The 22,913-nt window shown below is 33.9% G+C and overlaps 3 protein-coding genes across 13 annotated transcripts; 2 read left to right on the forward strand and 1 right to left on the reverse strand.

Annotated features, from left to right (window-relative positions):
* Positions 1-79: 79 nt before the first annotated feature.
* Positions 80-7,428, forward strand: LOC130821320 (cyclin-dependent kinase G-2-like). 9 transcript variants are annotated; one of them, XR_009045329.1, is made up of 9 exons: positions 84-2,447; positions 2,843-2,978; positions 3,152-3,240; positions 3,429-3,540; positions 3,631-3,737; positions 3,835-4,192; positions 4,393-4,464; positions 5,320-5,399; positions 6,445-7,428. XR_009045329.1 is itself a non-coding variant. In XM_057687022.1 (7 exons), exons 2-7 carry the CDS (start codon positions 796-798, stop codon positions 3,932-3,934), a joined length of 2,196 nt encoding a protein of 731 aa, XP_057543005.1. In that variant the 5' UTR covers positions 85-432; positions 713-795; the 3' UTR covers positions 3,935-4,336. The 9 variants fall into 9 exon arrangements, 4 of the variants coding, with proteins under 4 accessions (XP_057543006.1, XP_057543004.1, XP_057543005.1 ...); XR_009045331.1 differs by having other exon boundaries at positions 7,095-7,428; XR_009045330.1 differs by having other exon boundaries at positions 5,320-7,428.
* Positions 7,429-10,224: 2,796 nt separating this feature from the next.
* LOC130820801 (E3 ubiquitin-protein ligase ORTHRUS 2-like) lies at positions 10,225-14,004 on the forward strand. 2 transcript variants are annotated; one of them, XM_057686318.1, is made up of 5 exons: positions 10,225-10,664; positions 11,015-11,148; positions 11,243-11,292; positions 13,183-13,257; positions 13,364-14,004. In XM_057686318.1, exons 1-5 carry the CDS (start codon positions 10,415-10,417, stop codon positions 13,764-13,766), a joined length of 912 nt encoding a protein of 303 aa, XP_057542301.1. In that variant the 5' UTR covers positions 10,225-10,414; the 3' UTR covers positions 13,767-14,004. The 2 variants fall into 2 exon arrangements, with proteins under 2 accessions (XP_057542301.1, XP_057542300.1); XM_057686317.1 differs by having other exon boundaries at positions 10,237-10,664; positions 11,018-11,148.
* Positions 14,005-14,314: 310 nt separating this feature from the next.
* Positions 14,315-20,130, reverse strand: LOC130821312 (uncharacterized). 2 transcript variants are annotated; one of them, XM_057687011.1, is made up of 4 exons: positions 19,297-20,130; positions 16,896-17,327; positions 15,775-16,045; positions 14,315-14,797 (listed from the first exon to the last, which is right to left on the reverse strand). In XM_057687011.1, the coding sequence occupies exons 1-4, from the start codon at positions 19,810-19,812 to the stop codon at positions 14,448-14,450; spliced, it is 1,569 nt and encodes a 522-aa protein (XP_057542994.1). In that variant the 5' UTR covers positions 19,813-20,130; the 3' UTR covers positions 14,315-14,447. The 2 variants fall into 2 exon arrangements, with proteins under 2 accessions (XP_057542994.1, XP_057542995.1); XM_057687012.1 differs by having other exon boundaries at positions 14,315-14,811.
* Between the last annotated feature and the right edge of the window lie 2,783 nt (positions 20,131-22,913).

Genomic DNA, 22,913 nt, shown 5'->3' on the forward strand with positions numbered 1-22,913 from the left:
AATTTTAATTAATTCCACCTTTTTATCCCAAAATCTCACCCCCTAGAATTTAGGGGTAAGGTCGGACTTCGGAGCATAAAGAAGTAGCCGCTCCTTACGGTTATTTCCTTCGCTATTCTCACGATAATAATTCAGTTCATACCTTTTTGTTTTTCCTCTTTTGTCCTTCGAAGCTTCGCGGCCCTATCTCTTGTTCTCTCATCCTCTGAATCAATCATCATCTATCGTTAATCATCAATCATCATTTCTTCTTTCAATCACTCTAATTCTCTTCTTTGATTGTCACTTCTAATAGGGTTTCTAATTGTTGAATTTCGATTTCTAGGGTTTTCTTTCTCTATATCAATCAAACCCCAAGCTTTTTGAGTAAGTTCAATTCATTGCTCGGTGACTGGCTTTCAAGCGTCAGAGACTCCGAACTCGCTTCAAAAGGTTATTATTTGCTGAATCTCTCATTTATTCTGTGTTTTGTTTTTCGTTACTCTCGATTTGTTTTCTCAGATCTTTGTGGCTGTAAGTTGGTGAAATTTTTGATTTTAAGGTTGTTGTGTTAGTGTGTTCAATTTGCTTATATTCAACAAAAAAAGAAACAATAAGAAAGAAAAAATTGTTTTGTATTGAATAGATAATATTCGAAATTAGGGTTTTCAGCATTAGGGTTATAATTGAGCTTGACTTTTTAAGTCACGGGATATCTTTCCCTACATGGCAGCGGGAAGGCATGAGGGATATAACGAAATTGAATTTAAAGACCGTGCTGTGGATTATGATACGTCTAGGCGTGATATAGCTTATATGAATGGTGAGCATGATACTATAAGGAACGGAAATCAGATTAGGGATTGGAATATGGTAAAAGGTAGAGAAAGAACTAGGGTTAGACAGAGAGATATTAAAGAAAGGGAGCTTGCTAATGGGGATTATCACTCGTTTTCTGGTAAATGTGAATCAGGTGGAAGTGAGGGTGGGGGTGCAGGGGGAGGAGGGCCCAGGAGATGTGGGTTTGCAGCCAGGGTTACAGACCGTGAGCCTGGGGAATTGTCGAGTGAGGATGGTTCCGAGGGTCCTATTGAGTCGGAATCACGGTTGGGTAAGAATTGTGGACTGTCAGAAATGGAGAATGGTGTTCACTTTACATCTGAGGTTACTAAGAAAAGAAAGTTCACTCCTATTGTATGGGATAGAGACGACAAGGGAGTCAAAGATGCGTCGAAAACTAAAGCTGTGTTGGTTAATACATCGTTACCTCCTCAGCCAATCAAGAAACTTAACCAGAAGTCACCTATATTAGTTTCTGCAGATAATGAGGGGGTATCTTCTAATAAAAGTGATAAGCCCAGAGAAGAGTTGGAAATTTCTCCTGATGCATCTCCTATGAATCAGGATCAATTAGATGATGTTGTCTCTGGGCCGGCTGAGGAACAGCATCTTTCACCATCTCAGGGACGACTATGGGGGAGTGACAAGGAGGCTGAGCAGATAGAAGATGAGTATTACATTCCCACCAGACATATATCTGCATCAAGGTGGGCAGGTGATGCTAACTCTCCTGCTGATGAGGGTGAAATATCTGATGATGAGATTATCCGGAAAAGGAGGAAGAAGATACCATCTTCTGACTTTTTAGATTCTAGGAGGAGCAAGAAGTCATCAAGTCCAGATGCTGGAGATGGCACGAGAGAGTTTTCTGATTTAGCCAAGGGAAGAGTATCGGATTCTGATGGAAGCATGCGAAGCAGACCTTCCAGTGGAGATCGTGGTCATCAAACTGATCAAGATCAGGTAGATCATATTGAGGTAAATGATAGATACCGTGACACTGACTCTAGTGGTAGCCCCAAAGAAACTGATTCAGAAGATGAAGATTATTCACATGGATCACCTGAACCTCAAGTTGCTCCCAAGAGAACAGTGAATATGCTTCAGGGCTGCAGAAGTGTGGATGAGTTTGAAAGACTAAATAAGATAGATGAAGGAACTTATGGTGTAGTTTTTAGAGCTAAAGATAAAAAAACTGGTGAGATCGTAGCTTTGAAAAAGGTAAAGATGGAAAAGGAAAGAGAGGGCTTTCCATTGACCTCTTTGAGGGAAATTAACATTCTTTTATCACTGCATCACCCATCTATTGTTGACGTTAAGGAAGTAGTAGTTGGAAGCAACCTTGATAGTATCTTTATGGTGATGGAATACATGGAGCATGATCTTAAAGGCCTTATGGAGACGATGAAGCAGCCATTTAGTCAAAGTGAAGTTAAATGCCTCATGCTCCAGTTATTAGATGGTATTAAGTGTCTTCATGATAATTGGGTTCTTCATCGTGATTTAAAGACTTCAAATTTGCTTATGAACAACCAGGGTGAGCTGAAGATTTGTGACTTTGGGTTGGCTCGACAGTATGGGAGTCCATTGAAGCCATATACTCATTTGGTTGTTACACTTTGGTACAGGTAAACTGCCAATCTTTTTCTTGTTAATACTGATTTTATTGATTCTATTTAGTCTTTTTATATGATGTATTCTCTTGAAGGTGAAGACTTATTCTTTATCAAATTTATCTTGTGGTCACATCTGTGTGTTTTCAATTGATAATGTTTATTTTGTATGACTTGGACATCTGTTGTCTATTTGGTCATTGACTTCAAATTTGTAATCGATCGTTAATATGTTTATCTTGGGATTAAGTCTTTGGCATTGTTTTTGTGGTTGTTGGTCTACTATTTGTTTATTTCTTGTTCACTCTCCATTCAATTTGTGGGATTATAGTTTAGATATTTAATGACCATAAACATAAGATGTCTAGGGGCTTAAGATCTCAATCATAACCTTTTTGTTCATTCGACAGAGCTCCAGAACTTCTTTTGGGTGCAAAAGAGTATTCCACAGCCATTGATATGTGGTCACTTGGTTGCATTATGGCTGAGCTGTTGTCAAAGGAGCCGCTTTTTAATGGGAAATCGGAAATTGATCAGCTTGATAAGGTACATCTCTATGTCAAAAAGTATGTACTTCATTATTTGATTTCATTTCGAGCTAGAAGCACAATGCCCATTCAGCTACGGATTTGTGCTAATTGTTGTTTCTCTTATCCTTGGTTTTTGATTTTATGTTTTTGTGCAGATATACAGGTTTTTGATTTTATGTTATTGTGCAGATATACAGGATTCTTGGCACGCCGAATGAGGCTATCTGGCCTGGTTTTTCCAAGTTGCCTCATGTGAGGGCCAAATATGTGACGCACCAGTAAGTTTTTCGTGAACTATCATTTGAGCTTTATACACTGGCATCAAAATTTTCTTATTCTTTGTGCTCTTTTCCCAGGCTTCCAGCTTTGGGTGATTCTGGTCTGGCTTTCTGGCCTCAATTGGTACAGTTGTTATTACTTGGGCACACACTTTGGTAATGATTAACTATTGAACTGTCTCTTTCAGGTACAATCAGTTGCGCAAAAAATTTCCAGCAACATCCTTTACAGGATCTCCAGTTCTCTCAGATGCTGGATTTGATCTGTTGAATAGATTGCTAACTTATGATCCCGAAAAGGTATGCGCATTATTGCAGAATACATTATTCTCTTGATTGGTATGGCTTGTTGATGCCAAGACTATAACTATACTTTGTTGTTGGCTGCAGCGTATTACGGCTGATGCTGCACTTAAGCATGATTGGTTTCGTGAAGTTCCTCTTCCCAAGTCAAAGGAATTCATGCCTACATTTCCTGCTCAACATGCACAAGACAGGTATTCTAATTACACTATATTACGTCTTGTTTAGTCATCATTTGGATGTAATATTCGTTTGTACTTTTTCTAATACTTGTCTTTATGGTTTTGGAAGGCGCATGCGTAGGGTTCGTAAGAGCCCCGATCCATTGGAAGAGCAACGCAGGAAGGAGTTGCTACAACCAGAATTGGGGACTGGGGGTTTGTTTGGATAGGAGTCTATGCCTGAGCAAAATTGAGCTTTATGCTGTACGAGTTTTGTAAACACCTTCAGATGGACATGCATGAGTTGAGGGTGATGGGTTCAACACAACTTGCAAAATTGGCTTGTGAGACTGTCATTCATGCTGTTTTTTAGCAGGCATGCCAGTGGAGGACTATATTTTTTTTCTTATGCAACCAGATCTGTAGCTGTCAAATATATTCTCCAGCGTTGGTGATAGCATTGCATGTAACAAGGCTTGCTTCAGAAGGTGTGGCGTTATAGCTTTTCTTTTTAGAAAGAGGATATTCTGCTTAAACGCATGCATGTAAAGTATTTTGATTTGGAACATTGTAAACATTTCTCTTAGAATTTGGTTTTCAATACCAAGCTGTTATTGAATTGTCACTTTTAATATTCTGCTCAATTAATTTTTGGAAGCATAATTTTTTTTGGCATTGTGTTTGCAAGAGATGGTTGATGTAAAGCGGAGGGGATGTTCTTTGCTTTTCATTGACAAGTGAAGTACAAATTAGACAAGAGGTAATTTATTATCTAGTATCTGTGGGTTATCTGGGGATTGTATCTCTGCTGCTGCTTGTGTTTATTTTTCTGCTACAGCGCTTTATTGGTCTATGTTATTTAGTTGGAGGTCTGTTTTTTTGTCTCTTGTAGAGTTGTATTGTACATTTGTTGTGCAATTTTATGTCAGTGTAGTAATGAATTGTGCTATTTATCTTGGGCTTTGAGGGTGCAGCAGGCTCACAAGTATGTAAAGGCTTTATTTACTCGTTGTTAACTGTAGCATGAACCATTTGACTGACCTTTTATGAAGCTGAGAGGGATCTTGTCAAGATATACAGACATGATTGAGAATCAAGTATTTCTGTTCCAATGTCTGTAAATTGCAATGCTTAATTTTTGACGTTTTTGTAATTTTTTGCATGATGCTATCCCATTTGTTAATAGTTTCTGTTTGGCAGTTTATCAGCATTAGAAATGGTGAGTCCGCAGAAGCTTCGTACATCTAGTTCATGTTAATGCAGTTTAGTTGTAGGCTACTGGTTACCGTTAAACCTATTATGTTAATTTTTTTTAGTATATGTATGATCAGTGCTAGTAATCTGTCCATGCAGTAGATGCCAATTGTGTTTTCCAGGTTAAAAGACTTGTTTATTCTATATGGTAGTTGCTGGAGATTTTGTTGTGAAATTCTGATCAATCATTGTACTTGAATACCTTAAGTGTCAACATTTGTAGTTTCTTTCAAAATAGATATTGGTGATGTTCTATAAAACATTGAATTATGCAGTTGAGGCCTGGTTTTGCTTTTTCCATCAATTTGTTGGCCAATCACTCTGGAACTTTTATGACTTTTCTCTGCGAATGTCACTGCAGTATTAAAGCTAGCGGGGTGAGGAGGTTGAATTCCCAATTGTTTGGTTCTTCTCAAATTTTATAGTCCGTGCCCCATAGAGGTACCTTACCACTCTTTATACTTAATTTTACTCAAGGAATAAATTATTTAGTATATGTTGTAGATAATGTTCAATAAAATATTTACTGTCAACACTGTCAACGTCACTGAAGTTTCTGTGGGTTTGGTTATTGAGGAGGATGTCTAAGTAAATAACAGTGATTAGTGAAGTTAACAAATCACCTTATATGGCGGGATTTGATAGGATGGGAGTTTTGTGATTTTAATTTACCTTTTAAATTTTTTAAATTTTATTATTCTTCTTTTTGTGGTGATTTACAAATCACGATGATTGATTAGGAAATTCTGGTTTTTGAGATACTAGTAATTGTTTAGTAGTACCCAATATATTGAGATTATGAATTTGAATTATTGTAGTAGTAAATATTTAGTTAAGATTACTACTGATAGCCTTTTAATGTTACTGAAGGTGTACTATTAGTCATCTAATATGATGTAGCATGTCCTGAGCTTTCATTCCTTGGCTCTTAAAACATCTTATGGCAATTGAATGAATTAGGGTGGTGTTGTTCCTTGGATAGGTTGATTAAATGCCTGTGCATGTTGATGTTGCAACTATGTTTCTGCTTGATTATCCTGATAGGTTAAATCTATTAATTTTGGGTTCATATGCAGTTAAGTTTGTGTGAATTTAGAATGGCTTATGTTTTATGTTTTAGGCAGTAGTTCCATGTCTGCGAAGTATGTTTATGTTGCTGTTGGTATAAAGATAAACTAGTTGGATGGTTATTGATGAATTATGACCTAAGAGCTTGATTTTTCCAATTATAATTCGCTTATGTATCTCACGAGGAATAGCTTATGTGGGCCGAAGTGATTTCTTTGATTATTGCCATTTTCTCTCTGATTGATATCACTAATTATTTTGCTACTATTACAAAAACTTTATGATGCATACTGGTTACAGTTAATTCAGTGCTTTACTTGATTTTCTGTCCTGCAATGCGTTAAAGGCCACCTAGGGTGTTTTTCCCATTGCTTTTAGCTGCTGATGTTAGTCCCTGTTTTCTGTTTCCCATCTCTAGAGATTTATGCGGAGAGTCAGGGAGAAAAAGAGAAGGGGGAGAAGAGAAGTGGGAGTCGGGCACTGTTGTTTGATAACTACTGAAAGGAAAATAATCAATAAAGTATAATTTGGCGAAAAATAAGACCTCTCGGCCCTCTCCCCAATTCCTCCATACGTGTTTGGTATTAAGAGAATATCTTCGAAAATCCTTCACCCATCCACCTCTTTGTTCTCTATCTTGTACAGTATTATGTTAGTCCACTTGGCCGTTACTGCAGTAATCAAAAAAATTCGTTGCCAATCTTGTCAAGGTCTGTGGTTACCTACCCCTCCCAAATGAACGACCCTACAAATGGTGCCCAAACTCACCTGCTTATTTTCTCAGATTTTTGATTAACAGCTCTTTGTTGAAGGTTTTCTGTAGGTTGGTTGGTAATAAGTGGTTTTTGGGTGTCAATCAAAATTTTCAAGTTCTATTGAGTGGTTTTTGGGTGTCGATCAATATTTGCACGTTGTTTGGGGCAGCGATGGTGAGTGGTTGCTGTGTCGTAAAAGATTGCACGGAGAAGAGAGAAAAAAATTAGAAATTGAAGTTTATCATCTTTTTTTCTAATCTCAATAATATCCTCAGAGGACAGCAGGGTATGGTAAAATAATTGTTGCTTGTAGGTTTAAGAATTGGAAGCTAGTAAGTTGCGTAATAATACGTTGGAATGTTGGGGTTGGATGAAGACGATAAGGGGATTGATGATGCGTAGTGATGGCCACGGTTCGGGTTGAGCCGGTTTTGGTTCTGATTCATAAAGACTAGACACTGATTTGATCCGTTGTATTTTGATTCTGATTCTAGACAATTTCATATGGCCATCAGTGCCACGCGTACCTTTGATTTTGCTCGCTTTTTATTTTAGGTGGTTTTGTTATTTTGTCCCATTTATATATTATGGGAGATCAATTTTATTTAAAAACTAATTCTTACTTTTTTTATTTTATTTTCTTCCATTAACTTGTTTGTCTTTGTTTTCAACTATTTTATCCTATTGTGGCAAGTGACAATTTACTTTTGTGGTTTGATTTGCTTGGTAATTGTTTCAAGTTAAAAGAGTAGAGAAAATTATTTTTCTTTTATATTTGGAGAAAAATACCTATAAAAGAATGCAATGTCTTGTGTACTTTGTCATTTAAAATTTTTTTTGTTAACTGAATTAATGAAAGACAAATTAGTTTAAAATTTCTTGTTTGGATATCGTGGATTTTAAAAGAACAAGCATTATATAAGTCTAAAGAATAATATGTGAAGAAATTGTTATATAAAAATTATCGCATGAAACGGTCTTACTGAGAGATACACTTTATTCTAATAATATTTTATTTGATAATAGTATATATTATGAGAATAAAAAAATTTTATTTGAGATCGTCTCAATGAGAGATGATCTCTCACGAGAGAAACTAACTTTATATTAGAGCATAAACACCTTTGTAACTTCCAAGTTCAAAAGCTAAGCACATAAGTGAGAATTGAGAAATATTAGAGAAATTTTTGAAAAAGACAGTAATGCAAATGTAAAGAATTAATAATATATTTTATTTGCAACAAATACAATATTTATAATGTTATTTAAAATAAGGATTATTGTACGTTGTAAGTTGAACTAAGTTAGAAGATTGAGTTTTTTTGGAGACATTTTCATGAGATGCTATCGAATCAACTCATGAAACTTTTGTTATTTTCATCTATGAAAACGGGTTGATAGAAGGAGTATCGTTTAATGAAATTGATATTGGAAGTTATTTAATCCTTTTATTGGAGCTTTTCATTTTGTTGGTTCATTATTTGTCAAAGGAGAAGCTTTGAACTTCGTGTGGTCGATCAATGCATGGATGTCATGGAGATGGATTGGCTCCTAAGGCAAAACATTACTAATTTTATATTCTTTTGTTTGTGATTTTTTTTTTTTTTTTTTTTTTTTGTCTCATTTGTTATGTAATGTAATGTAATTTTAAATTTGGTGCAATATTAAAAATTTAATGAAGATTCTAAATCGATATTTGAAATTTTAAGATGTTATGAAAGAATTGAAGAACATTGTCGATCTACTAAGTACGATTGAATCATTGCTAATTTGAATGTTCTATGCTTTTCAAAACCTTTGTTAATTTTTCACTTACTATTTTAATTTTAATGAGAATGACATATTTGAATTTTAAATTAATTTTTACAATTTAAGTATGAAACTTAGTATGAGGGCTAAAGCTTGTAAAAAACACAATTATAAATCCAAAAAATAAGAGTATTTTATTTTATAAAGACGATTTACAAGTTTCTTTATTGATGCTTAGTCCACAAGGTTGAACATGGGCGTGCAAAATGTATCTATCACCACAAGATGTTCTTGTGCAAGTCTAGCAAGGCTTCAATCGTATCGAAGTGCGTCTGAGGTTTGAATAGACTATGTTGTGCCTTGTGAAGCTAAAGTTAGACCTCTGGTACGACAAGCATGATAGGTTATATGATGACGTGGGCTAGTTCACCATTTTTTTTATTTTTTTTTCTTTTTTTCAAATTTTTTAAACTTTTTAGTTTAAAAAAGCAACCATGTTAAGACGTGCCTACAAGTCTTGGGCCAAACAAATTATTTTTTTCGAAGTAATCCTTAATGATTTTGAATTAACACTATCATAGACTTCCAAACAAATATTGTATTACTCAGATTTTCTTTCAGAAAAAGAAATAAAAATAAAGAGTATCACATTTTTCATACAAAGTCCAAAAATCGAATTTTACTATTCTTAGTTTTCTTAGCCTAACACCATAATAAAAAAAATACTACTCTTAGAATACAATTATTTTCACCGCTAGTCATTTTTTCTTTCAACAATTCTTACTTGAGAATGGTTTTCAAAACCCTAGCCCATTATGTTAATTTAAAAAAAAAAACTGACGTGCGCGTGTAAGTGTAACGTGAAAAGTTACATAATATATTTGGGGCTATAATAACATTTATTTGGGGTTATAACATAATATATTTGGTGTTATACTAGCATATATTTGATGTTTATAACATAATTTATTTTGGATTATTATTTGAGGTTATAACATAATATATATGGGGTTATAACAACATATATTTGTGGTTATAACATAATATATTTGGGGTTATAATATAATATATTTAGAGTTGTAACAATGTATATTTGAAGTAATAATATAATATATATGGAGTTATAATAATATACATTTGGGGTTATAGCATAATATATTTGGTGTTATAAAATACTATACCCTCAAACACAAACCATTATATATCGAACCATATATTATGTTATAACCCTAAATATAATATGTTAATAACCACAAATATATGTTGTTATAACCTCATATATATTATGTTATAACTTCAAATATATATATTGTTATAGCTTCAAATATATTATGTTATAACCCCAAATAAATTATGTTATAATCTTCAAATATATGCTGGTATAACACCAAATATATTATGTTATAACCCCAAATAAATGTTATAACTCCAAATATATTATGTGACTTTTCACATTACAATTACACGCACGCGTCAATTTTTTTTTAAATTAACATAATGGGTTAGGTTTTTAAGAAACGTTTTTAGAAAAGATGGTCTTTCAAGAGAAAGAAGGTTTTTCTTTTGGCATTTTCTTAGCCAACCTAATTAGACAAATTAGGTTATCAAAACTTGAGTAAGGACCTGTTGGTCATTTCATTATTCAAAATTCGACCGTTAACAAAAGCGTCCCCTTACCCTAAACATCATCTCTCAATTAAAAAACTCATTATTTATCAATTTCTGATTTCCACTTTCTCTCTCTTCTGTGCTTCAAATCCCTTCAATGGTGACCATAGATTCCTAGAAAACCCACCAAAACAAAGAAAATCCACCAAATTAATCATAAAACCCATCATAAAACAGTACCAAAATCGCCGAAAATTGTAACAGAAAGTAGAAAATATGTTTAGCCCTAGATTTAAATCAGTTGCAGCAATGGCGGGTTGGGATGAAGAAGCCCTTATACTTGCTTCTCTTGTTGTTGAAGATACTCCTGAAAGAAACTTAAAAAACAAGAAACGATCTGATTTATGCTTCAATTCTCCACCAACTAGTTCTCGAAGGAAAAGAAGGAGAGCTCGACCCGATTCGATTCCGATTCCCATTCTTAATCTTGATGAGGATGAAGATTTTGTTGATACCAACAAAAAAGGTACTTTCTTTAACTTCTTTTTAGTTGATGGGAATCATAATTTTATTTGAAAATATAAATTTGACTTAAATTTAGGATTTGGCGAATTAAAAAAATTTTAAATTTAAATTTGAGTCAAATTGATGTTGTTATAAAGTGGTTAAATATAAGAATTTAAGAATGACTTTTTGAACTTTATCATTTTCAAATTTTTTATTAATAATTTCGTAATTGAAATCTACAACTTAAAATGAGATGCTCGTTTTCAAATACAATCCGACAAAATGAAATTGAAAACAAAGAAGGGTTTTTATAATCAACAAAAACTATACAGTTTTTTTGATGATTTTCATTGTTATTATGGATTGAAGCAGAGAAAGGTAAGAGTGATTCACCAAAGAAAATTGAAGAAAAAAGCAAAGAGGAAGAGAAGGAAAAGACTGCTTGCTCAAGTTCTTCAACACTTGATTGTATGGATCGTCTTAGAGATGAACTTTCATGTGCTGTGAGTTACTAAAACTTTGATCTTTGATTGCCAAAATGTTTTGTTATAAATATAGCTTTCATTAATTTAATTGGGTTTATTTTGATTTTTCTAGATATGTTTGGAAATTTGCTATGAACCAAGCACTACTCCTTGTGGGCACAGGTAAATATCACATATTTCTAATGATAACATAAAAAATAATTAAATTTGTTACTTTAACTTGTATTTTTTCACAATAAGGTTACATACATCTGTTGTCTCAAAACCACACCTACATGTAGGTGGGATTTAACGACTTAATGGTATCTGGAAATGGAATCTTGTTTTCGTTTGGAAGATTTGCTTGAATTAATGTTAAATTCAACCTAAAGTCTGACTAAGCCAATATGTTGGAAAATATTTCATATGTGAGGAAGATTTTACATCACTAAATTAGTGAGTTGTAGACTTGCATAGTTGTATATAATACTTGGTGGATAATCCTCCTAATGCCATATGGTTTTGAATGGTATCTTCTTGACTTATGGAGTGTACACATCTCGTATTTTCCCGATAGTATGACATTGGCAATAAGTCCAGCTCAACTTATCACAATAAGTTTTAGATAACTCCACTAAACATAACTACCAAATGAAATGTGAGCTAACATCGATAAGGTTTGAAGTACCTTGATGAACGATAACATTTTCAATGAACTTAACAACGGTTGAAAGAAATAAAATTGCAAAATTGACACAATGATTTAAGGAGGTTCCAATGATGGCTACGTCATTCGTGGTGTGTAGTTTCTTGTTTATATTATTTCAATGGAGTAAAAACTTACTCTTACAAACAAAGTATTACAATTGAGTAAGAGAAAACAAAGGCTATGTGTTTAGGCTTAAGGGTTTGTGTTTGATGTGTTTTGATGAACAAATGAGCTCTCTATTTATAGGGGAGATTACGCTAAGCAACATTTAGTGCATTAAAGCTATGAATAAATGATAATGAAACAGCTCCAAGAACTTGAAGAGTCAAAAACAACATTCTAGGAGCGTCAGAAAGTCCGCTCGACCAAAACAGAGGCTCGCTCGGTTGAGCGGGCTATATGTTGCTACTTGATACATTCTGTTTGTTCGCTCGACTCACCCAGGAGCTCGCTCTGTCAAGCGACCTTCTGTGTGCTTTCTGACAGTTTTGCTCGACTAAGCATAGTAGAGCATCTTCAATCAAACATTTACACTTCTTCATTAAGTCCCGTAACTCCCATAGTTAAGTCATACTTCATCACCTTCATAACTCATGATTTAACTAAGCTTTAATCACCATCATAATCACAAACATTAAGTTACTTACTTAATTCACCCATTAACCAATCCCATAGGATTCCATCCCATTACTTATACATATGAATGCACATATCAATTGTGCACTCAAGTCACATTATTCTTAACACCAAAAATGTCAAACTATTGCTTTTTTTTTGGAAAAATTACCGTGAATAATACAACCTTTTATTAATTTTCGTACAATAATACCAGCTATTGATGCACATATCAATTGTGCACTCAAGTCACATTATTATCAACACCAAAAATGTCAAACTATTGCTTTTTTTTTGGAAAAATTACCGTGAATAATACAACCTTTCATTAGTTTTCCTACAATAATACCAGCTATTGATTAACCATGAATAATACCAACTCCAACTTAAGGGTTTTTTTTCCTAGAATAATACCAACTTTAGTTTATCAACTAATTTACCAAATTTTTTTTTCATATAATCTACTATAGTTTGATTTTTAACATGTTAGGTTTATTCTAGGGAAACACCCCTTAAAGTTAGTATTATTCATGGTTAATCAAAAGTTGGTATTATTGTAGGAAAATAAGCAAAAGGTTGTATTATTCCTAATAAATTTTCCTTTTTTTTTTAACTAAATCTCGATCCTACATGGGCCATAGAGTGAGAAATAAAATTTTTAGTGACCTAGGTTGGGGATTTTGATTTATTTGAGCATTAATTTGAGTTCTTTTGATTTGTATTGTGACAAAAATATTCTGTTTCTGCAGTTTTTGCAAGAAGTGCTTGAAAGCAGCAGCTGATAAATGTGGGAAAAAATGCCCAAAATGTAGGCAGCTTATCAGGTAATATTAATATTAAAATAGACAATTGTTGATAAAAATGATTTATAGGAGTATCAATGAAACCATTTATGGGTATTGATGGATATAATTGATGAAAATTTTGCAGCAATGGAAGATCCTGCAATATAAACACAGTTCTTTGGAACACTATACAGCTTTTATTCCCAAAAGAAGTGGAATCAAGGAAAGAAGCTGCTGCTGCATCCTTGAATAGTAGAACAACCGATGATCGAAGGAACACCTCTGAAAGGACGAGTAGTTTGAGTAATCGATCTAATAATAATAGCAATCGGTATATGACTAGGAGATTGAGGCCTTTAAGATCAGAAGACGCGGGTTTGAGCAGTCGAAGAGGCGTGCCAGATCAAGATGAAGATGCTGCATTGGCATTGAGGTTACAAAGAGAAGAGTTCATGGAGATTTATAGAGGGTCTAGCTTGGCCCGAGATAACTTGAGAGCCATGGCGCGGAGAGCCATGAATCTTGCTAGGAACTACCGTGCTGTTTGATGATCTATGTCTGTCAAGGGTATAGTTTTTTGTTTGTTAATCTCATTAGAGGGCATTGGATAAATTTGGAACGATATTCAATATTAGTTACTTGTATCGATTTGTAGAAATGAACTTGTGCACTTGTAGAGTGATTTATGATATTTCAAGGTTGCATATATCTATTCTACCTAAACTCCGTTCATGTAAGAACCACTTTAGAGGTGTAAACGCTTAATAAAAAAAGTGATTTGAGCAATGAAAACTCAAAGTTTAGTAAATTAGACTGTATACATATTGTTGTCTTTCTCCTGTGCCCTGACTTTGTGCGGGATGCTGGGTTGATGATCATAATATGCATTGTTTTAGATTGAAAAAATAGAGATGAAGACATAAAATGAAAGTGTCCTTCAATCTAATAATTGAAGCGACAAATTCTTTCCATATTTTTGAAAAACCAATATCTTCAAAGGAAAAAGTTCAAAGGATCCTTCCCTTTTTTTCGTTTTAATGTTATTCGAACAACTTTTCAGTTAAGTGTTCAGTTAATCACAAAAATTAAACTCGTGTATCACATATTTTGTGCAACAAAAACAAGAAAAGTAACCATGATTCCAGTAGAATTTATAAATATTGCAAGAAAAAATTGTAACAACCTAACCATGAATTCACATTCACTCAAGTTGGAGTCATTATTACATCTTACATATGATCCCTTAGTGAAACCAATTTGCTCAACATATTTATGTACAAACAAATATACAAAAAGGAAGGTAACACTCTTTGCAATGAACAATTGGGGTGGATATTCGTAATGCGCAAAAAATACACGCGTAAGGGATGAAAAAATTCGGGGACTCGAACAAAAACAGTTCTGCATTGAAATTTGCTCTGAATTGTGAAAAGCAGTGTCGATTTCATGAAGTTGGGGAAGAGAAGACAATGGTCTGACCAAGCACAAAGAGGACTAGTGAGAGCTCGATTGCAAAAATCGTAGTCAAAAGCGTACGGTCGACTGTCCATCCATACAATGTGAGCCCTCCAGGATTCATCTGCAAATACGTCACTACGATTGCAACTTTTAGTATGATGAACACAGCAGAAACCGCATACACATTTCGATGACATATGGAGGGTTTGGGGTTCGGATGAGCGCAACTTTACCCTTACATTAAAATTTCATCTTGTGTGACAAGATGACAAAAATTTTTAATCTGATTTAAATACGATAAATATCATGTGTCTTGTCCAAATCATTTTATAGCATTGCGATAAAAGAAATGATCGATCAAAAGTCAAATCAGTATAAATTTCCGGATATTGAATGTATATGATTTGATCACATATATAAATTGTCCTAAAAATTAGACATTTACCGGGTGAAAACCCAAATATGGTTTGTATTAATTCAATGTTCGAATAATTCACAAATAAGAGTCAAAGTTGACACATCAACGAATGTAAAGCAGACACTAAGGTGTCTTAGAAGCATATTTATGCACAAAGAATTCCAAAACCCTAGTGAACCTACTAAATCGGGACGATTGAGAGCTAAGAACAAAGAAATGATGGAAGGATTCATACATGTCATTAGGGTTGTGTTCAATGGGTTGGGCCAAAAACGAACTTTACAATAGGGATGTATAAAGGGATATAAAAGGGCTCAATAATGCTCGGAAACGGGCCTTTTGTAAATAACATAATTATATACGTAACAATGTCAATGGGAATTATTAATATTTTTTCAATTTAACTATACTATAAATGATAATTTAATTGTTATAAATTGATTAATAGGGATTAAAATAATTTTTAGTAATAAAAATGGGCCGAATTGGACCGGGTTCATTTAAAGCCAGTATTAAAGGCCTTATCCAACCCAGCTCATATTTACTTACTACCAGCGTATCCAACCCATTGACACACCCCTACATGTCATCAAAAAGAGATCCTTCGTTTGAAACAATATGTAACATATGAAACATATGATAGAAAACAATGATCAGCAATAAAGAAGAACTAGACTTACCAAAAGATTGCCGTTTGTTGAATGAAGATACTGAAGCAAATTGCGAATGGCAGACAATTGCATTTTCATCTAGCAAACATGATTCACTCTCGGAAAAACTTGAAGATAACGAACCCAATGACATTGAGCGTTTACCTCCATCAAGAGACTTGCACGTAACAATTGCATGCCATCTACATGCTACTGCACCGATTCCCTGGGCTCTCGAGGAAATTTTCGTACCAGCATGCAAGCAAAGAAGTGTCTCAACAACTTGCACAATTGAAGTGACCTGAAAAATTAGGAATAGAAGAAAGGAATGACGGAACTAGATAGAGTTTCAAAATGTGACACGTGGTGAAAAAACATGGTTTCGATCATGGTCACGGCTGCAGTATTTAAAAGCGGTGATTTTGCGGTCACTTGGACCGATACGGGCTCGTCTCATAAATTTTGAGGCTTATGTGTCAATTTTATCCTAAACACTCTTAGAATTAAAGAAAAAAATAAAATAAAATAGTAGTATATAATAAAATTTCTCCATTTGTTAAAATATTAATATTTGACTCTATTACTTAGTTATCCTCGTGTAAAATAGTATATATGTTCACAGGTAATTGAAACAATTAATCAAATAAGTATAAAAATAGATTTTTCGGGTCCCTCTGATAACGAGGCCCTGTGATATAGACCACTTTGCACATGCTAATCGATAACCATGCCTATACTTTCGTCGTTGTAATAGTAAACTCAAAATTTTCACGATATAGTCGCAATGAAGTGATGCAGCTTGTTTGTGCACTATGACTTCACGGGAATGTCAGAGACATTCCCTTGAATGGCTAAATCCAAATTTCCACTATCACTAGGGTTAATAGTTCAAGTGAGCTTCTTTATATTTTTCGACCTCCAAGGGAATTCTATCGAGTTAGAACCTATTGACTATACAATAACTTAACATTAATACACTATACCAGTGAAACATAAATAGATAGTTAGTTCGCCTTTTAAATTCGTGAGTCGCTCAAAATGGTTCTAAAATAGGCTAAAACCGACCATAATTCGCTTTTTTAATAAATCATATGACACTACACCATACATAACTTGAAAAATGAACATTAAAAGTGAAAAGCAGTACTTACATCAAAATTTCCACCATTTAAGAAGGTAACTCTTCCATTCACACCTGTGATTTGTACCAGAGTCATACATAGGCTAGCCGTAACAAACAGGAAGACCAAGATAAGATATATTCGAAATCTGTGGCTGATTTTAGAGAGATAGCCCCTCAATCTCATGTGCTCATCCATTAATGTCATAATACTCGATTCCTTCTCCAAAACTTTCGTGTAATCGTTGAAATGAATAACTTGCAAATTACAGGCTAAATGAAAGAGGATGCAGGCCGCTAGAGAAATTGCACTTAAATATGTCCAAGATATGACTAATGCCGAGACTTTTAAACACGCTAGCGACCACGAGTGATTCCGCACATAAATCATGCGCATGATCTCATGAGCTGTTTTCAAGATACAACATGGAAGCAATAACTGGAAAAACAGATGATAGGAACCCTGCAGGATAAATATGGCAGAAACAATTACTAAATGAGAGGTGTTTATTCGGGTCATTGGATCAATTTCGAGTTGGGTGTTTCGGGTTGGTTCAAAATCAGGTTTTGTATCCACATTGGTTTTTACATAATTATAAATCCGTTTAGTCGGGTAAAATCGGATACGATTACAAAGCCGGGTGAATATCTGGTCGTCGGGTTTGTTTTGAACACCTTTAAGAGCGCCGTAATACGTAGTTTGGCTATAGTAACTGATATCAGTGATTTCGATTTAAGATAAACCTATCCTTTTACATGACATATCGTATTATTTGTCTTAAATCTAGAAGTAAGCAATGAGGATGTTACTTCTGATACTCAAGACTGGCTATCCTCCAACCTACATTGCCACAATGATTCTATCTTTACCAACTACAAATATGCACTGGAAAGTCTGTTAGTCGAGGGCAGAAAGCGAGTGCCAGTACAAAACCCAAAAACGTGGTGTAACGTATAAGCACAAAGCACTCAACTTAAACATGGCCGATACTTGTGATTACACGGGTCTAATGTAGTCTTTTACTACTCATTATTCACCCATCACTAGTAGCCTATATCAGGTTTTTGAGAAATTGTAATATCTCCCTTTGCCCACCATTACAAAACGCAAAATACGAGTAGCAATGTGGTTGTCTATGCTCTAGAAACAGTCTTTCTATTGCTTTTGATTAGTTAAGCCAAGGTTCAATAATGCATACTTCTAGATCTCCTATCCTGATCACTGACCAGTGGAAAGATCCCTATAAAAGTGTCCTCTGAAAATAGACCTGTTCCGGTATTAGATGCAGAACAAATGCAGAAGTTCACCGGCTACCCTAAACTATACGATACCAATCCAACCTCTTGTTCATTCTAAAAGTAGTCCATTGAAATCACCTCGAAAATCACCAACAATTTAAAGGATATCACATTGAAGATATGAACAAGAAAAGCATAAAACAACTGAAAAAATGACAGAGCCAAAGCCTTAACCCGGAATCAAGATTCCAAAATAACGCCAATAACAACATCAATAATACTATGTTTGGATAACAAATTAGGAGAGAAAAGAAAGGAAGGAAAGGGAAAGGGGAAGGATAAGGGGGGAGAGTGCACCTTGTTTGTTTAGAAGGCAAGGGAAGAAAAAGGGAAGGAAAATGAGTGTTTGCCCTCCAAGTCTTTCCACTTTAGCAAAGATTATATTCTTAACAAAATTTATCCATGTTTTCCTCCAAATCCCTCCCCTCCAAATTCCTTCCCTCCCTTTTAGTTATCCAAACAGGAAATCGTCGATCCTTTGAAATTCCTCCCCTTTATTTCCCTCTATGTCTCTCTATCCAAACACATTGTAAAGGTGTATCTTGCAGGAGTGTCGAATCTAGTATCCTAGTATATGGTGGGCTGAACAATCATCTTTATGGGTGTGTTTGGATGGAAGAAAATAGAGCGAAAGGAAGGGGAGGGATTTGGAGACCCTTATTTGGATAGCAAAATAGGAGGGAAGAAATTTAGAGGAAAGAAAGTTGGAAGAATTTGATAAATACTTTTGTTAAGATTCCAATCTCTCTAAAGTTGGAAAGATTTGAAGGAAAACTCTCATCTCCCTTTCTTTACCTTCTTTCTATTCCTTCCTATACAAACAAAACCTATTTTCCTCCTATTTTTCTTCCCTTTCTTTTCCTTTCCCTACCCTCTCTTTCTTTTCTCTCCAAAATTATTATCCAAACATAGTGTATATGTTTGTTGAACTAACTCAACTGATTGCGTTGAATGTTACACAATTCAATATTTAAGTTTTTAATCGTAGGCAGCTGAGCCTAGATTCCCTCTAGAAGCCACAGATTCATCCTTTATGCAACTCAAGACTTAAACTACTAATGAATAGATAGAACAATCACAAATCCAATTTTATGCAAACCATCATTTTAACACATAATTATTGATTAAATTACCTTGATTTTGTTGATATATTGGACCTTGAAACGGTTGGTATACCCCCTATAACGATCAACAAACAAGAATTTTCTAAACCCTCTTTTGTTAATGTTATAGGCCATACAAATCAAAGAAGCACCACCAAGAAGAAGATGAGAAGTAAGAATTTCATACTCAAAGTCCTTGACTTGATAATCTTCACAATCCATACAATGGGTGAGCTCAATCATCATCATAGGAACTAAAACACCCACAAAAATGAAAACAACCCATGAAAGCAGAAGCTTCAATGGATTTGTCTGATCAAAACAAAGAAATTTGAGATAAAATTCCAATCTTTGAAGGGTTTTATCAAGTTGTTTATCATCTTCTTCATTAACATCAACAATTACACTAACAACTTCTTGTGGGTTTTGCTCCTCTTGTTGGAATTTATCTTTTTGATTAAACTCATTTGAATGATATTGGTGGGTCCCATTGGAATGTTGAAGAAGTGGGGTTTGAAGATTAATGTTCTTCTCATTCTTCTCCATTGGAGAGAAGGAAAAGGAATTTGGGACAAGAAAGTGGTCTAAATTTACACAAAAGATTTAATTTTTTTTCTAAGTGGGCATGATTTCATATCTTAATTCAATTCAAAATCAACGGGAATTAAAGAACAAATTTCCCATAGAAAACCCAGATTGAAGATTAATAACAAAAAGTCTAAATCATATAAAGAACACATTTTTTTATTTAAGAAAAAAAAACAGACTTTATCTATAATTTGTCACTATGAATCAGTCCTTGGTAAATCCACAATTAATCGGCATGAATTGTAGCAGAAAATGATTTTTTTTGGCAGAAATACGAGTACTTTGACTAAAAATAGCTGGCAAATGGGTAAAGAACTAATCTTTAGTACAGAATACAGATGGAGACAAAATCAAGATTTTAAGCTTTGAAATTGAAGTTTGTGGTGGGGTACTGATGAACTTGGGAAGGTGCATAAATGTACCTAAATGTAATGTAACTGTGAAATTCTTACTAAAAATTGCAATTATGAATGATGATATGAGAATGAAAAGGTCTACTTTGACGAGTCATGGAAAACATAAATTTTTGTATTAATGTTTCACCGTGAAATATATCTCATACTTAAATAAAATAAATAAATAAAGGAAAATTTGCAAAGAAACACCTTATAAAATCAGTTTTTTGTAAAAAAACATCTTTTAAAATTTTTTTTGTAAAAAAACACCTTTTAAGAGACTTTTTATTAAAAAAACACCTTAAATCAGTTTCCGGTGACTTTTGTCAACTTTCAGGCGTTGACTATGCTATATCAAGTGCATAATACGCGAGTGATTGCAAACTCAGGGAAGTATAATGATACACAATACTTCGTGAGTTTCTACTGCCTCTTCCTCAACTTCAATTCCTTCCCTCCACATTTCCCTTCACTTTTTACTCTTCTATTGTCTGACTGTGGTCGTCCATTCACTGCTTCTCCAGCCTATCACTTTGTCTGGTTTCTCATTTGTCACCATTGTAGATTGTGATCGAAGATTCATAGCGCTTTTACTTCCTCTCCACTGTAAAAGGTAAGGTTTTTTCCCCCTTAAAGTTACTGCCTTTTCATTTCTTTAATTGGGTTTAGTGGCAATGTTACTCTCGAACCGTATGCTTTTTGGTGTCATTTGCATTGTTAATTGAATTGTTAATTGGTATGCATTAGTATATTGTATTTGTAACCCTTTGCAAATAGTAACCCTTTGCCACTCTACTTAATCAACATCAATCCAGCTGAAGAATGAGCAACCCCTTCTTCCACTTTCAATGTCATATAATTTACAAGCCATGAACCTACGACCAGGATTTTTGGGGGTCCAAGACCTTTTCATCGCAATTTGCATCCCGCAGTAGCATCTAGTAGGTTGTGAGTTCCCAATGGCACGAGAAGAACCACTAGAAGAAGACATACTACACCAAACAAAAAAAACAGAGCAACATTGTAAACAGAACATCAAAGCATCAAATTTTCAAAAAACATGGAGAAAACTTCTACAACAACGCACATACCTTCAGAATTTCGGATGAAAACCCTAAAAATTGAACTTCAGAAGCACAGAGAGAGAAAGAGAAGAGGTGATGAAAGTTATGAGTGATTTGAAATGGGAGTTGAGGGTGTAAATGGAGTATTTATTGAAGTTGAAATGGAAGCAGCGTGGATTAAGAAGAGTTTGCAATCACGTGCACGTATTTGGAGCTCAAATGGCATAGTCAACGCCTGAAAGTTGACAAAAGTCACCGGAAACTGATTTAAGATGTTTTTTTTAATAAAAAGTCTCTTAAAAGGTGTTTTTTTACAAAAAAATTTTAAAAGGTGTTTTTTTTACAAAAAACTGGTTTTATAATGTGTTTCTTTGCAGATTATTCATAAATAAACTCTAATTAAAGCTAAGGAGTTGTCGTATTTTTTCATCTTGTCTTGTTTTATTTTGCTTTTCTTTGTATGTCTTTTTTGATTCAGAAGATTTTTTGAGACCACATCCTCATTTATGAATATGATTTGTCGTCTTTTGTTTTTTTTCGAACTCTAATTATATTTTCTATAATAAGATGCATTGTGTATGATGAAGAAGAACATGAAGTGAACTTAGTACATTGAGAAATTGGAAATAGCCTATTTAGTTATTCAAAAGATATTAATAGAAATTTAACATCTCTTATTCGTATTTTCTAAAATAAAAAATGTTGCGTGTATTTGTCATGTTAATAATATGCACAATTTAGGTGAACACAAGAGTGGAGTTGAGGCCTTAGGGGGGTTAAAAGTGTAGATATCACTTAAAAAAAGAATTTAAGTGAGATTTAAAAATATTTAAAATTTAAAATTTTATAGCAAATATATTATATTATTAATGATGAGATTAATAAATATCATGATTTAAATATAAAGTTAAAATAATCTATTACCACATGCTTCATATAAACTATTTATTAATTTTTTAAAGTGTATTGTAACAGATTTTCACCAACACATAATTTATCTCATACTATTATAAAAACATGTTTAATATATAGTGTGATTGGAATAAATCATTTGACTTCAAGGATAGTAATTCTATTGATGGAAGTGACTTTTGATGACTTGATAGCTCACTCCCTAACGTGCATCCATGATGGAAGTGAAGAGGATGCTTCAAGAGCCAAAAACAAGTAGCGGAATGGGTTGCTCTTACGAGCAGGGTGTACACAGCTGATGGTCTCTCTATGTTTTAGGATGATCTTGCTCGAACGAGAGCGAAAAGTGCGTTTATTTCGAGCAACACATGTCAAGTCTTAAGACAGCTACAACTTGCAGGCACGTGTGATTTCAAATCAGCTAAAAGGATAACTTCTAAATTCAAAATCTAAAAAGCTATTATGAGTAGCTTATTTATTGACATTTGATTTTTTGATTGATTTTTCTTCAAATAAACAATCAACAATCAACTACTAATTTTTATTAAATATTTTTCATAAAAAACGACTTAAACTACTAGCTTAACAACTAATAAAAAAATATATATATCACTAATTGAATATTCAACAATCAACTGACAAACACCCCTTTGACTTTCAAGCAATACATTTTTTTGACAGTTTACCA

Source organism: Amaranthus tricolor, chromosome 8 (assembly GCF_026212465.1).
Source record: "Amaranthus tricolor cultivar Red isolate AtriRed21 chromosome 8, ASM2621246v1, whole genome shotgun sequence".
NCBI lineage: Eukaryota > Viridiplantae > Streptophyta > Magnoliopsida > Caryophyllales > Amaranthaceae > Amaranthus > Amaranthus tricolor.

What these genes read in the sequence shown, in the direction of transcription:
- LOC130820801 (XM_057686318.1), top strand. Translation starts at nt 10,415, where the DNA reads ATGTTTAGCCCTAGATTTAAATCAGTTGCAGCAATGGCGGGTTGGGAT. An exon ending in GAGATGAACTTTCATGTGCT is followed by an intron (nt 11,149 to 11,242) that starts GTGAGTTACTAA and finishes TGATTTTTCTAG; the next exon opens with ATATGTTTGGAAATTTGCTA. An exon ending in AAATGTAGGCAGCTTATCAG is followed by an intron (nt 13,258 to 13,363) that starts GTAATATTAATA and finishes AAAATTTTGCAG; the next exon opens with CAATGGAAGATCCTGCAATA.
- LOC130821320 (XM_057687021.1), top strand. Translation starts at nt 706, where the DNA reads ATGGCAGCGGGAAGGCATGAGGGATATAACGAAATTGAATTTAAAGAC. An exon ending in AAATTGATCAGCTTGATAAG is followed by an intron (nt 2,979 to 3,151) that starts GTACATCTCTAT and finishes GTTATTGTGCAG; the next exon opens with ATATACAGGATTCTTGGCAC. An exon ending in GCCAAATATGTGACGCACCA is followed by an intron (nt 3,241 to 3,428) that starts GTAAGTTTTTCG and finishes TGTCTCTTTCAG; the next exon opens with GTACAATCAGTTGCGCAAAA.
- LOC130821312 (XM_057687011.1), bottom strand. Translation starts at nt 19,812, where the DNA reads ATGGAGAAGAATGAGAAGAACATTAATCTTCAAACCCCACTTCTTCAA. An exon ending in TAAATGGTGGAAATTTTGAT is followed by an intron (nt 16,046 to 16,895) that starts GTAAGTACTGCT and finishes CTAATTTTTCAG; the next exon opens with GTCACTTCAATTGTGCAAGT. An exon ending in CAACAAACGGCAATCTTTTG is followed by an intron (nt 14,798 to 15,774) that starts GTAAGTCTAGTT and finishes ACGTATTTGCAG; the next exon opens with ATGAATCCTGGAGGGCTCAC.